This window comes from Panthera tigris, chromosome B2 (genome assembly GCF_018350195.1).
Source record: "Panthera tigris isolate Pti1 chromosome B2, P.tigris_Pti1_mat1.1, whole genome shotgun sequence".
In the NCBI taxonomy this organism is placed as follows: domain Eukaryota; kingdom Metazoa; phylum Chordata; class Mammalia; order Carnivora; family Felidae; genus Panthera; species Panthera tigris.
In genome coordinates, this window is record NC_056664.1 from 70584034 (window position 1) to 70599734 (window position 15701).

A 15701-nucleotide genomic window follows, 5' to 3' on the forward strand; every position below is an offset into this window, starting at 1 on the left:
TTTATCTTTAGTAACTGCTCCTCAGAATATAATCATCACACAACTATAAAATGCAGACTAGGCTCTCCAGCTGATGCAAAGTAGAAAAATTATTTTACTTTTCCTATATAACTACACTGTAACTGTTTTTATGCTATGATTAAGTAAGCCAACCAAAAAAGAAAGTTACGTATTTCTCTCTGAAAAATGATTTCACCTTCTTAAATCAGGCTGAAAGTATTTCTAAGAATTCCCAAAGGGGGAAAAAAAAAAAATAATGAAGGTACTATTTGAATATTCATGCGCAACTAGAAAACAATGAAGCTTCTATTCAAAAACCAAAAGGATGAAAATATCTTCTCTATCCATATTAAAGTTATATGGGCCTATCATAAAACTAAATGTACTGACCAAGAATAAGTCAACATAAAATTTAATACAGCATGTAACTTATGCTAGTATTTGATGTATGTTGTAGAAAATTAAAAATGGAAAGGAATAATAAGAGCAGAATTTTCAAAGTAAATTTTGGATGAACTACTCCTAATAAAATCAAGCATGCTTAAGAAACATTTGGAACATATGTAAATACAGACCACATAATAAAACTCATACACATTAAATCACAATAAGGAGAGCTGAGAAAATCCAAGAGATGGTATTTACCAGTAAGTGCAAAAATTTCAAAAGAACAGGAGTTAAAATAAAAAATGTATTATGCAATTATGATACAGAAGTCATTCTGTTTTATTTTTAAAGCAAGAGATAAAAGGATTAGATGAGTTAAAATAATAATAATTCCTTTGTTAGAGAAATTCTCATTACTGACCAAAGAATTCTCGAAATATTTCCAAGAAATGAGGAGTACTATTTAGAAGTTTACACTGAATTTAAAATAATACAAAAACTTATGAGCAAAAAGCCATGATGATGACAGAACTGTCATATTTAATGAAGAATACTAGTATCTTTTTTAAGGCAGAATACTATCCACAACTACCAATGTAATTTTTGTGAAATAGAATGATGAATAATTAAAGGAGACAGAGAAATGAGGCCTAAGACCTAAGAGACTTCTCTGGTTATTGGCAAATCACTTAATCTCTCTGCGATAGAGATAATTTAAATGATCGCCAGAGTCCTACCCAGTTCTAAAATTCTAACACCTGATATTCAGGAAGACTTTTTGGAAAAATTAGACAAATCTGGAAATGAGGTATATAGTAAAAGCACTACAATGCAGACTAAAATTACAGAGTCTAAATTACATCAATCATGAAGAATATACACACAGGTGAATATGAGAAGTATGCAGTCGTGGAGAAACTCAACATAATTCAAGAATGTTAAAAATATGGGCTATCTTAGGGTGCCTGGGTGGCTCAGTCGGTTGAGTGTCCAACTTTGGCTCAGGTCATGATCTCACAGCTCCTGATTTCGAGCCCTGCGTCGGGCTCTGTGCTGACAGCTCACAGTCGAGCCTGCTTCGGATTCTGTGTCTCCCTCTCCCTCTGCCCCTAACCCACTCACTGTCTCTGTGACTGCCTCTGTCTCTCTCAAAAATAAACATTATTTATTTTTGACTGTGCGGTCTCTGTCTCTCTCAAAAATAAACATTAAAAAAAATTTTTTTTTTAAATATGGGCTATCTTAAGCAGAATCGTCCTGTTAAGGAATTATTCCAGGTTTATGACCAGGGTCAGGTTTTTTGTTTTGTTTTTTGCCTCATTCATTTTTAAAACTATTCCACTGTCTAGAAGGGAGCATCTTACCTAGAAATACTCCATAATTTAAAATTATGAATCTTTAAACATCCTAACGATGCTGTGATACAGACTCATCCCAGGAATAAAATAGCTGAGAAACAGAACTTATGCTAAGAATTATCCTTAGAAAGTCCTTATGTATAAAGAACTTTTAAAGTTTATCTACCAGGGGAGAAATAAACTTAATTAAGAAAGTATACTAAATACTGAAGACAGACACTGTCATACATATGCCTAAAATATGCTTTGGCCACTTTAATCATTATGATAGTTACAGTGCAAACAAAAAACAGATCTTCAGGGAAATTACCCACACTGTAATAGGCTAGGTGTCATCACATTACTTTAAAGACCATTAGCAAATGAATGTTTCCTTTAATATTGAAAATTCTTTAATGTATAAACATTATTAAATATGAATTAAAGGTAACTGTTTACGGAGTGCTAAGATAATAAATTTATATAAAAAAGGAAACTGCTGTAACTATCTTGATAGAACCAGTAGATACATAAAAGTGATTTTGAAGAATGAGCTCTAATTTTCATCAAAGGAACATTTCTTATCAAAATAAATAACTAATCTTCAAATTTAACAGCATTCTGCTTACCCATATTCTGATTTCACTGAGGGCTGTAATATTATTCATCAGTCTTCCTTGTAATCTGTTCTCCTCCTTAGGCCTCTGACATAATATTAGCATGGTATCTTTCTAACACACTCTTTAAAGATTATGATCTCTTCTCCATTTTCTAAATAGGACTATATTTTAAAAGTTTAGCTGTAAGCCCTCTACACTGTTCTATCTCCATGAGGTAAACAGCGTTCTACATGGAAGATTTCAACATCTCTTTCCACTCCTAGCCCTTCTAAGTATTCTATATTCAATTGTTGGCTGGCCATTTCCACATAGATCTCCAACACTACATCATAATAAACATTAAAGATGAGCTAAAAGAAATCAGTTTTTCTTCACATAACTCATATTTCCATTAATATCATTTTTTCAATACAACCTGCGGTACACTCCCAACATATTTATTAAATTTTCCAGCACTCTCCAGCCCTAATCCTTCTATTAGTCACAAAACTCCAAGTCTTATACACATTTTTCTTTCACTAATTTTCTACTACCTTAACCCTTATAAATTTTCATTATGATTTCAATGACAAAAGTAGTTATCCCCCAACCTATTCAACTTCACACCTGAAATACTACTACTGGCAATCAAACCTCTTCCCTTGTTTCTGAAGTATAATTTATGAAAATCCCACCATGTTAACTATTCTTTTTATGCTTACAAGGTAATACGAGGCCATCAACAATCCACCCCAACTTACACTTTTCAGCTTGTCATCCACTTTTCAAAATCTATTCCAGACAACCATTCCAAATTACATCTTAACATATCTTACTTGGTTATTTATAATATTCCTTTTATTTACAAAATTATCTTTCTTAATGACTCAATTTTTATTTTTCAAGCCATAATTCCAATTCTTTTCCTCAAAAAAACTGTTTCTGAACATCCATCCTGAAGTGATCCTTACACATCTTTAGATACAACAATTCTCTTTTCTCACATGCCATGCTACCACTGCCGGCTAAAAACAAGGACAATGTCTTATTCTTCTTTGTGGTTCTCATATTTTGTGCTAATGCACAAAATACTCAAATGTTTGCTAATCAAAGTGTCTTCCATGTGTATGTTTACATATTTCCCTGTATAACTATCAAATCTCCAAAACCCTTGTGACAGTAATTCATAGACCATGTCAAAGAATTACATAAAAGTAATTCACTAAATATAATATAGTATGACAAGCTAGAGAGACAAACTCACATTCATGGCAACAAATTTTAAGATATGTTTTTGATACCAAAGATGAGAAAGAGACAGAATCTAGAGAACCGGAGAAACCTGAAAAAAAAGTGACAATAAAGTTTATACTCAGAAGATTGAAGGTAATTCCTTACCCAGGGAGGCTGAAACAAGGACTGGAAGCATCAAAGAATCCTTTTAACATAGAGTGCAGATATATGGCATCTTGTTAGATGATGATAGATAGGTAATGAAAGAGATGGAAGGATGAAAGCAAAAAAGGAAGGAGAAGAGAGAAGGAGAAAAAGAGAGAAAGATTTATCTTGAAATCTTGATTCACAAGAGAACACAATACGAGATTACCTATTTTGAGCTTCTCTTTCTCCCTTTCCTAGATATATGCAGCTACAACTGTCTAAAACTAAATTAGAGGTCACACTGAGAACATATTGTCAGAAGTATGCATGTGCAAAAATTCTGAGTGGTGGATTGGCAGCCTCTGCTTGTTTGGAACGTTGCAAGGAGAAATATATTGTTCTGGATTAGTGGACACTGGAACATTTTTTTTTAAATCTCAAGTAAAAGAAAGGTTAATTATAAAAATAAGGAAAATTTTAATTAAATAAATAAAAATTGTTATTTGGAATTTACTCATGAAACAACAAAAGTAAAGCAAAACTCAAATTCAGTAAATTGCTGTCTAGAAAGAGACATTGTACTCTTCAATTAAAATCAAAACCAGACAAGAGGCAACAAACTACAGCTTTGAGTAACATGAGAGAAACAGAATGATATGAAAAGAGAACGTCACAGACACAGCTAGGAATAATACGGAGAAAAGGAAGGGAACAGAAAAGATAAAAGCACCAGAAATATGAGGAAAGCTACTAATGTGGGGTCTACAATCCCACTTCAAATAGATTTACTTTCTAAGAATCGAATCAAACTAAGAAATTTGAAAGTCCCCTTTCAAATTAATTTATTGTTCATTTAAACTTGTAGTTAAAACGTAGTTATACTGTGTTAGTTTAAGGGGAAAAGGGCTAAAAAAACTTTATTATTTAGGACCATTTATGGTTATATTAAACTCTCAAACTTGCTTACCTCTTTCAGGAAATGGGAATAGTACAAAATCCTTTAAATTCAGTTCAAGGAGTTTGCACACATTTTCAAGTTATTTCTGGGAACAATTTATCTGCCTTTTAACATTTAAGTTTCAGAGCCTTTAAACTAGAGTTTAGAACAACTCTCATTAAAACACATCTATACTAGGCTTGCTAAACAACGCCTGAATAGTTTGGAATATTCTTAATATATACTATCTGTCTTCAACAAAATACCCAAATACACTTTTATCCTGAATATATATAAGTATATTATATAGGTATATAAGGTCTGTTCAACTAGAACATGAATAACTGACACAGTTTTTAGAGGAATGTAGACAAGTAAAGCTTAAGGGCTAAAATTTATATATATTTTTAAAGAAAATAAAGTTGTCTTATAATCATCTCTACAATATTCTTTACTTTCATTCTCTGGTTCATTTAAAAAAAAAAAAAAAAAAGGAGGGGTGCCTGGGTGGCTAAGTCAGTTGAGCATCTGGCTCTTGATTTTGGCTCAGGTCATGATTCCAGGGTCGTGGGATTGAGGTCTGTGTAAGTGTGGAGCCTGCTTAGGATTCTCTCTCTCTCTCTCTCTCTCTCTCTCTCTCTCTCTCTCTCTCTCTCAGCCCCTGTACCCCACTTGTGTGCTCTCTCAAATACAATAATAATAATAATAATAATAATAATAATAATAATAAACAAAGAAAGGTTCCAGGTTTCTTCCTCATATATTTTTCCAACAAATGCTATTCAGTGTTTAAGATTATTTTATTTTTAAAGATGAGACAACGGGGGGGGGGGGCGTGTTACAAGGAACATGAACGGTCTATTCTACTTCATGCTCTGTTATCTCTTTTTCACTTGTCATATACTTCTTGTATGTAACAAAAGCAAACCTAACACCCACCCACCCCTAACTGTTTTGTCATTCAGATCTTCCATTAAGAGGAAAGCTAGTAGTAAAAATAAGCAAGGTAACTCCATCACTTTTTCTAGACAATACCACTAGCAGGTTAAGAATCTTTTTATTAAATTTTGAAATGAAATAAATTAGGGGGTTTTATGGGCAAATAAGTAACTAACTATCTCAATTCTTAATCTCAAACCTTGTTTACAAATTTAGGTGGTCCTAAAATAAAGTGTCAGATTTTTAAAAGTATAAGTCAAGGCTTGATACGGGGGGGGGGGGGGGGGGGGGGGGGAGTAATTAGAATATTTATCAGAATGACAAGTATCAGTGCAATATTAATACATCAATGCCTCATACTTTAAATTTATTAAATGTATATATAATTTTATTAAAATGTACTTACTCCATGCCAAACATAGGCATTTACAAAACTCAACTTTTCCCCCCATGAAAGGCATTTTTGATGACATAGAATTTTTGACTATGTCTAAAATTTCAAAAAAAGTTTAATTTTTGTAATACGTAAAAAGGGACAGTAAAATGCTGATTAACACGTAATAATTATTTGTTACATGATTTCAAAACTTCTTACAAAGGTATTATGAATTTCAAGTGGAAAATCAAAGTATCATAAAAAAGAAAAACCAGTATTAAAGTATTCTCAAAATATAATTGATAAAAACCTGCATCTTAAAGAATTATATATACATTTTTTTTTCTTTTAAAGGCAGTTTACATGCCGTATTTTCTGCCTGTATCTCTGTTTAATGGTGATTTTTTTCTTCATGTTGTAAAGCTTTGATTTTAAAACTCACATGAAATATTACGTAGCCCTAATGATACTTCTTCTAAACTTTTACCATTTCTAGTCTAAACAGAGAGTATTCCACTAGAATTATTCATCCTTAAAAGAGGTCTTCCAAGGCATGCTATAAATAGTTCCTCTACAGAGCACTCAAAAATTATTTACTAGGTTGAACTTATGATTACTGGTACAATTTAATATTAGAGTTTGTACTTCTTCAACTTTTATGGTATTTTAGTAACTGAAAAAATGACTGACTTGCTACACAGAGCTAAATAGTTATAACTACTATAACCAAAATGCTACCTTCATGATAGTGGACAGTGAACACAAGCTTCTACTCTCCCCTCAAATTGTTTTTATTTTAATAGTAATGCTGGATGCTTTATCTTCCATCTGTCCATAGATAAAACAAACAACGAAATGAACAAAAAAGCAAAGAGCAAAAAGCAAGGAGGGCACTTAGAGAACTTATAAATGAAGAGACAGAAAAAAATCATCAAACTAAACTTTAAGATCTCAAATGATCTACTCAGAGTTAATACCATTATAAAAACATCTCCTCCAGGTGACATATCACTAACTAGGTAGATTTGGAAGTTAGCTGTGCAATGGCCAACCATTAACTAGAGTTAGCATTAAGAACACAGTAACAATGGACCAAAAAATGCGGGTTTAAAACCCCAAGTTCCCCTGTAACAGGTGTGTGACCTAGATAAACCTGGGCAAAGCAATTCATCTCTGTACGGTTTCTCCATTCATAAAACCAGTAATAATAAAATCTACTGTTGATTGTATTACAAAGTTTTCATGAAAACCAAATGAGGTAATACACAGAAGTATTTTGGAAATCATTAAAAATCATGCAAAAAATTAAAAGGAGTATCTTTATTTTAATTAGATAAAATGTAGTTCATTTTCTAGTTTTTTAAGTGCAGGATATATTTTTAATCCTTTTTAGTCTATGTTTTGTCTTTCTCAGTTTGAGTATTCTATGGATACCATCCATAGATGGGCTACTTATTACATAAAGTTGTTTCTTCTGCCCTTTAGAGACTTTTCTCTTATTCTTGGAACAGGAAAAATATCCTTATCTAAAACTCTTAAAACAATTTTTAAGGCAATAATGTTAACTAAATCCCTTAGTTAATTTCAAAGACTATGCAATATAGTATGTCTGACTTCAATTCCCGGCTACATCACTTATTTGTAATGGTCTAAGAGCAAATCACTTAAGTCTCAATGTATTCCAATTTTTATAACATAAGGTGGAATATTAGTGTGATCAACTTACCTGAACAGGAAAAATTCACCTTTGTAGCTTAAAGGTGAAAGCAGTATTCAAGTATGAGATAAAACTTTCCCCCCAAACACTCAATTAACCCACCAATGCCTTTTGAAAATATGAAATTACTAAAAAAAAAAAAAGTCACTAAAATATATGTATAGGACACAAATTGTTTTCTTTTGAAGCTATAAAGACAAATTGAGAAAATAGTATTTTTATTTAAACAGAGATGCCTCAAAAAAGAGCAAACCAGAAACACAAGGATAGAAAAGAAAGAATTCTTTACCAGCATATTTAAGGATTTGCTTTAAAAAAAACTCTCTATACACATATCACTAAGGAAATCCACCTGTCACTAAAAATTGTACTCCAAATAATTAGCAGTCTTTTTAGAAAAATAAGAATTTGACAAATCTTAAGTTCTTACCTTATGTACACTAAGGTATTATCTATAAAGGCAGGTAACTGAATTCCTTCACTAATAATGCTTTTATCTTCTTATTCCTCCCTCTGACTTTTTAATTACTTCTTACTATGTAGAACTTTACTATGATTATCAATGAAGTATAGCATCACCTTCATGAAATTTTTTCACAAAACATGGCATTTCACAAATGACACTTTGAGGTTTTTTTCTTTTCAAAATAACTGACTATACACACTATTAATTGTACCTTTTCATGACTCATTACAAGAGGCTTCCATAATTGATTAAAAAAAATCTGAAGATGCTGAAATAGTAGAAATAAATGTTTTTCTTTTTCCTTTTGTTGAAAGGTATCCCTAATACCTAGGAAGTAGATGTTTTAAAAAGTGACGATAAACAGCAGTATTTGAAGAAAACTTCATACAGTGGTTAGAGACAAGTGGACAACGCTGCACAGTAAGCTACGTATATACTGAGCAAATTATACTAAAAATTTACATAAGAAGCAAAATTTGGAGGGGAAAGGGCTTAAACACAATAAGTATCTAACATACTGCAATTCGATTATAAAAGACAAGAACGCCTTCAGTCTGGCTCTAATTTTAAAATGGGTGCATTGGGGCAGTGCCTGGATGAGTCAGTTGGAAGAGCATGACACTCTTGATACCAGGGTCATTAGTCAAAGCCTCATGTGGGGTATAGCGATTACCTAAATAAAACTTTATAAAACAAATAAAATGGGTGCACTGGAATAAAACTGTGCACAAGAGGGCTGCTGAAGTACACTAACACAATATAATTATAATTTCTTAACATGGTTTTCCAAACTGTTTTCTAATCTATATTATTTTGTATCTTTCTACTTGTGAGTTTCTCAAAGTATCACTCTTAAAACTATTTTAGAAACCAAATTAGTTATCACCAATATACACGTACTGTTAATATGCACAATTTTCTTTTAAATTTAACACCTAAATATAAGTGTAGAATACAGAATTGTTTTTTAAAACTTAAAGGCAAAAAAAGTCTAAATAAACTCCTAAATGGATTTCCTTTGTGATATGCAGAGTACCTGCATGAAGTCCCCAAATCTTTAAAATGAAGAGACTGATAATTACCATATTGAAGTAAGATCGAATTTTGACTCCTCTTGCCAGATCCCACACTATCACATTTCCATCATGACCAGCAGAAAAGAGAACTCTCGGATCGAACGGGTGTGGCTCAAGGACAAATACCTCATCTTCATGACCCTGAAATATTTTTGAAGTTGCACAGAATTATGAATTTAAAAAAGAAAATTCAATCAAACATCAATATGGCAACATGTCTAGAATCTGAATTCTAAGAATTATTAAAGTGGCAAAAATCTTCAAACTTATCAATGTATAATAATGAAGCTGAGCTAATACCACTATTCAGGGCTTTGCTATCATTTGGTGAAACCTGAGAATACTACTGATGCAGCCCTACATATTAAAGAACAGCAAGAATTTCGATTTCCAAGTCAAACCTGCTTAACTACATTTTAAAATTATTTCTAATCTCCCACAAAGACCTGTTATCCATCTAGCAAGATTTTTTGGCTAACTTTATAAAAGACTTTAGTCCTCAATGAAAATATGCCATTCTATAATAAGCTTCATTATACCAAATAAAAATGAGTTTTTTTTTCCTCACCATCAGGACATGAATTAGTTGACCGGTGTAAGAATTCCAAACTTTCAGAGTCATGTTATTAACTGCAGTTATAACTGTATTGTCATGTCGATCCCAGGCTACCATAGTTACTTTCATTTTTGTGATTTTATCTTCTATCCCTTGAAGGTTTTGGCTGAAAGTGATGGAGGCAGTATTTGTTTACACCAATATTATTTATTAAAATACTATTATGACAAAAACCTAAATGTGTTTTCTTATAATCTATATTTAAGTTCATTACATGAATAACTATCACTTAACAGCAATTAAGAATAATCTGCATCAACAAAGAATGAGGGCAAAAACACTGCACTGAGTCAGCAAACACCCAGGATTTCAGCCTAAGCCCTTAGTAATAGATGGCCTTGAACATGTTATTAATGCTTTAACTCAATCTGGATCCAAGAATTCTATGCCATGCAGCTCACTCTCCATCTTCTGCTGCTGTCATGCCCTGCTAATTGCTTTGCTCTCCCATCCACCTGAGACCACTACATATAAATATAGAATTATTTATTAAATATTAAAACCAAAATAATAGTTACAAAGTGTAATATAATTTCTCTTGGCTGGAGAAAACCACTAGATACACTACATCATCTCTCTGTGACAGATTAACACTAGGATATGTTCTACTTTTTAAAGAAAACTAGGAGTATTCCTGTAGTACTATCATCATCTTAATAAATCAAACTGAAAAAGTCATTAATGCAGATCTTTGTGTATATATATGGCAATAAATAATTTTAGAAATATCCCCTTTCCATCTCCAGTAACACCTCTAGTTATTACAGAAAAGTAATCATTTTAACATGGATTATGACGTATGTTTCTATAGGCTGAGAGTCACACCAGCTTGTAATACAGCATACTTTAAATGATCTATCTATATTTATGTAATATTTCAAATTCGATCTCTTACCCTGCCGGACGAGTAGCCATATCCAACAAAATGCTCTTCCATTCTCTTCGTTTAAATTGCCAAATACGTGCTGTCCCATCACGGCTCCCACTCACAAATCTGAATTAAAGGAAACCCACCCCCCCCAAAAAAAAACACATGTACTTTACTAAATGAATTTTTCCAGAGCTGTTTTTCAAAATACTAAAAGACAGACTCATCTTTATTTACACAGCATTCTAATATAATACAGATTAGTCTCTGTCAGATATTCTCTACTAAATTAACAACTTCTGCAACTTAACGGGCTTTTAAAACTTTATATACATATTCTAATGTGTATGGCTAGGTCGCAAAAGGACATTCAAAAGGGATTCAAGGCCACCATCTACTACCTTACAAATAAAATGAGTATTTTCCAATGGAAAAATACTGATTTTCCTCTCAATGTTAAAGAACTTGACTTCTTTTACTCAAGGTAAAAGGTACTTAGGAATAGCTTTCTTTCGTTTTCAAATAAGAACCTGGGAAAATTTACAAAACATCATTTATCTTCAGTAAATAGTTCTGTCTCAAATATTACATTAATGATACATTTCCAAACTCTACTAAGTTTCCCTATGCTTTGATATGTATAGAAAATATATAGGGTGGATAAAAGTCCCTATTGTTAAAAGTGCCCAAATAAACTAACATTTATAGAAATAAAACATAAAACCTGTTCTCACATGCATGTGAAGGCTATAGTCACTCTTCAGTGTAACTGCTCAAGATCCTTATTTTAGTAGCTAAGTTGTATACAGTTCTAATTAAAATCTGACTGTAAGAAATGTATTTGATAACTTTAAAATTGGAATTAAATTTACAAACAAAAATAATTATTTTACCTGTTACTAGTGTTGGAAAACTGGATACTGTCAACTTTGTCCTACATATAAAGAGATAAAAAAAATCCTGAATATAAACTGTTAAACTCATTTAAATTGTACCTATCTTATTCTTTTTATCAGTACTTACAGTATGGAACTCCAATTCTGATATTTTCTCTGGCTGACCTGATCCAAAAAAATAAACCCGAATAATATGATCCGTGCTTCCTGTGGCCAGAAACATGCCACCTGAGGAGTAGGAGCAAACATTTGTGAGTAAAACAGTTTCAAAATCACTGAAAATAAAATGCAAGCAATATTACCATAATATATAATGATTAATATTTTACTCTAAAACTATGCATATTTATCCTAAGCATAAAAATTACATCTAAAACTGAACTTAATGAACTTAAAATACATTTAACTAACACAGCTTTAACTAAGATGCATTTTCAATATTTACAGATTTCCACTACAAATCATTTCATTAAGTGATTACATAATTTTTTGTTAAAATTTGTCACTCTCCCTAAAAAACATGCCCTTTAACTCTACTGAAGTCCCTCTCTTGCCACATTTCCTATGTTAAAATCTATCAAACTTTTAGGGCCCAATTTCTTCAATGGGTTGTCTTTGCCACCCTGCAATCAAATGAGCCTGCTATCCTATGAACTCTTATTAAGACTTTGTCTGTAATACATACATTCTACTTTACATTACAGTTATTTATATAGCAATTTGCTCTCTCCACTTTGAATCAATATTCTCCTACAGTCCTGAAACAGTGCTGTATATAACTCCTTACAGAGTACTCTGAAATCATGTATAAAGCCTGTAATTGTGTTATTACAAAAAGGAAAATGGTCTTCATGGCAGTAGAAGTGGAAATCTAGAAGTTAGAAATTAAACACGTTTGGATATTAATATGGAAAAAACAGATTTATGTCATTAGTATGCTATCCCTTATCTGAGGAACTACTGCTATTCACAATTATGAATTGAAAAGACAAGTAAAACTCGAAGTAAATGTAAAAGGAACTGGTACTAGGAACATTTAATAGGTGTTAAATCTATTAATATTTCATTTCATTTTCTCATCAATTCATTTCAAATCGTCAAATTATAGTTTGTTTAAAAAGACATGTCCATTCAAAATGCTACTGCACAAACTCAGAACGTAATTGGAGTTATCAGCATTGCTATATAGCTACTTTTTAAAGAGCAAAGAACAAGAATTTGGAGCGAAGTATTTAATATTTACAAATAGCAATCAAATTTATTTTACTTAGCTACAGGATACCTCCCAAATGTCATGAAAATATAAAACGTATTTAAAATACCTTTCTCGCAATGAGATAACTATTCAAAGATATATTCTTTAACAGAGTCGATTCTGAAACTCTTATTCTCCAGAGCAGAGCATTATGGTCTCAAGGAAAATTCTTAGTCACGTGAATACATAAAAAGACTCTAGCAAAGTTCAAATATTTCTAAATTAATTTATGACCATCCCCTGGTTTATGTATGTGAATATGATTTATATTACGATAATAAATATTTTCCAAAATTTTATGTGTTCCACTAGAAACTTTCTAATGTACAACTTTAAGTGGAAAATTAGGGAGAGAAAAATCTTACCAGCACTAAAAGAAGAACAGATCATTTGAACTCCAGGCCGAGGGCGCTCTGTAAATTTAGCAGGTCTTGGACTATAATGTAAAAAATAAACAATTAAAAATATCCCTAAAGGGAAGAGCAACACCAGAAATGAGCTGTTTCAAAAACTAAATACAGAAAGACAAAATTAAATAAGAAGCAACAGATGGCTCCCTTCCCTAAACAAGTTGGAAATCATTATGTGTCGTGATCAGCAGATCTTATGGAAGCTCTACAGATTTCATAGGAGCCCCAGATTATACAACAATCCACACATGAAACACTCTCAAAGCCACTGTCACACCAGACATGCAGTTATTAGTTATACTTACTTCTAATCAAATTTAACAGGGTTTAGTTTTTCATACAGTACCGTAGCAATGCACAAATACATTAGAAAATAAGTCATTTGAAAACATGAACACACCAGCAAAATAGGTACTGCCTCTGTGGCATAAGTATACCATCAGTTAACTAAACTTTTTCAATATTAGGCACTGTTAATTAAATACTTCCCTGTTTATCTTCCAATGTGACAAAATATGCCTTTTAAGACTCCAAAAAGAATCTTAAACACTTATCCTAGTGAAAATCTGAAGACTGTTTGAATCTTATGTCAGCTATAATGTTCATTCAAAATAGACATCTACAGAAAAATCATCTTCCTTTAAATATATTTACATTAACTGTATAATTTTGTATTACAGAATGTCTTATATTTACACTACTGACGTTACATGTTTGTTACAATCAACAGTATTGAAGAAAGAAAAACTAGATTTTATACCATACCAGGTCCAATAAGTACACAATATATTTGTAATGCTCTAATACAGGGATTTTATTTAGAGCCCTACTTAACATACATTTTGATCTAGTTTTTCCTTAAGATATCAGGGGAGAAAATTATAAGAAATAATTAGAGCTTTCAATCAAAGTGCACTGCATAAATTGTATAATCCATAGCAATTGAAAATAGAGTGGTTTCAGTTTTGTAATCGTATCAGGGGAAAAAAGGACAAAATATTTATGATCAATTACACATTCAGAAAAAGGAATTTTTGTCAAAGTGATACAGAACACAAAAGTATTTGTTAAAAATTTTAATTAAATAAATTTTTAAAGTGACATTTATACAATTTTTCCTAATAGTCACAAGCCCTGACATAACTGAGCATGAATAGTTTAGAGAACAGAAAGTTATTAAAACACTCTTAAAACCTACTAAACAATTATTCAGAGCAGAATTAAGTAACCATAATTTAAGTAATCTGAAATTATAAAGACAACTAAATACACTACTTTCATTAATATCTTATGGATTCCAGCTCTCCATTTTTGTTAATTTTTAGCACATTCATTCTTGTAAGTGTTAAGCAACCATTTAGCTGTAACTTACAATCAGAATATACAAATAATCATACAAATTGCCATTTTAAATGGACTTTAATATTTTTAAAGGGAAAAAAATAGATAAACAAATACAAATAATTTATTATTTTTTAAATGTTTGTTTATTTATTTTGAGGGCGGGAGCAGATAGAGAGAGGAAGAGAGAGAATCCCAAGCAGGTTCCACGCTGTCAGCAGTGGGGCTTGATCTTACGAACTGCGAGATCATGACCAGAGCCAAAATCAAGAGTCGGAAGCTTAACCAACTAAGCCACCCAGGAACCCCACAAATAATTTGTTTTTAAAAGCACATCCGAGGAAATATTTTAAGATAAAGCTTTGGTATCAGATTCTGTGAGCCCAGTTTCCAGCTCTGCCACTTATCAAGCATTATGACCTTAGGCAAGTTAACATTTCTGTGCCTCAGTCTCATCTATAAAATGGGAGTAAAAACAAAGCATATCTTAAGAGTTATTGAGATAATTGAATAAATTTAACCCATGTAAAATGCTTAGTACTGCACACTCAATAAGTATTAGTATCATTAGTATTTTAATTAATTTAATTCAACCAGTTCTAGATAGTCGATCAATGAATAACTGCTTTTAGTTTGGCACTCTGCTTGAGAGGGGGTTGACGAAATACTTCCAGTATCCACCTCTATATTCTCTCCTATCTGTCCTAAAGAAAATAATTGTACCTTCTTCATAGGGTTGTCATAAAGATTAGTGAGATGACAAATAGAAAGTGCTTATTAGTACAAGCTTGTCAGACTAAGTGCTTAATAAAAATTTGTAATCATTATCATCTATATATTTTAGGATTCCCATTCTCCTCTTACATCTAAATATGCTTGGACAGCCTTTCTCTCCTACTTAGAGATCTCTTCAGTCAGATTCTGAGTCACGCAGCCACTCCTATTTCTCATCTAAGAAGCAGCATCTTTATTAGTAGAAGTTGTTACCACATACATAAACTCTGTATAAAAACAAATTTATCAAGAGGTTTGGGTTTCTAAAGAGGTTTCATTAACTTCTAAAAGAACTGATTTTCTCAATGCAGACTGGGTTGCTGAAGG

At 31.9% G+C, this 15701-nt stretch overlaps 1 protein-coding gene and 1 long non-coding RNA gene across 10 annotated transcripts in view; one reads left to right on the top strand and one right to left on the bottom strand.

The window, feature by feature from the left end:
• LOC102951886 (pleckstrin homology domain interacting protein) overlaps positions 1-15701 on the bottom strand; it is a 138501-nt gene that overhangs the window by 71234 nt on the left and 51566 nt on the right. For all 3 annotated transcript variants that reach the window (XM_042986702.1, XM_042986701.1, XM_042986700.1), the window contains exons 10-15: positions 13215-13285; positions 11722-11822; positions 11592-11632; positions 10726-10824; positions 9783-9936; positions 9221-9355 (exon numbers count right to left, since the gene is read on the bottom strand). In XM_042986702.1, the coding sequence (XP_042842636.1) occupies positions 9221-9355; positions 9783-9936; positions 10726-10824; positions 11592-11632; positions 11722-11822; positions 13215-13285 (601 nt within the window). The remainder of the gene's footprint in view (positions 1-9220; positions 9356-9782; positions 9937-10725; positions 10825-11591; positions 11633-11721; positions 11823-13214; positions 13286-15701) is intronic.
• The window catches only part of LOC122238676, a 53987-nt gene that overhangs the window by 23242 nt on the left and 15044 nt on the right, over positions 1-15701 (top strand). For 5 of the 7 annotated variants that reach the window (XR_006217717.1, XR_006217716.1, XR_006217720.1 and 2 more), the window contains 2 exons: positions 8453-8558; positions 11715-11845. This is a non-coding gene — a long non-coding RNA (uncharacterized LOC122238676). The remainder of the gene's footprint in view (positions 1-8452; positions 8559-11714; positions 11846-15701) is intronic. The other 2 variants (XR_006217722.1, XR_006217721.1) reach the window with 1 other exon arrangement.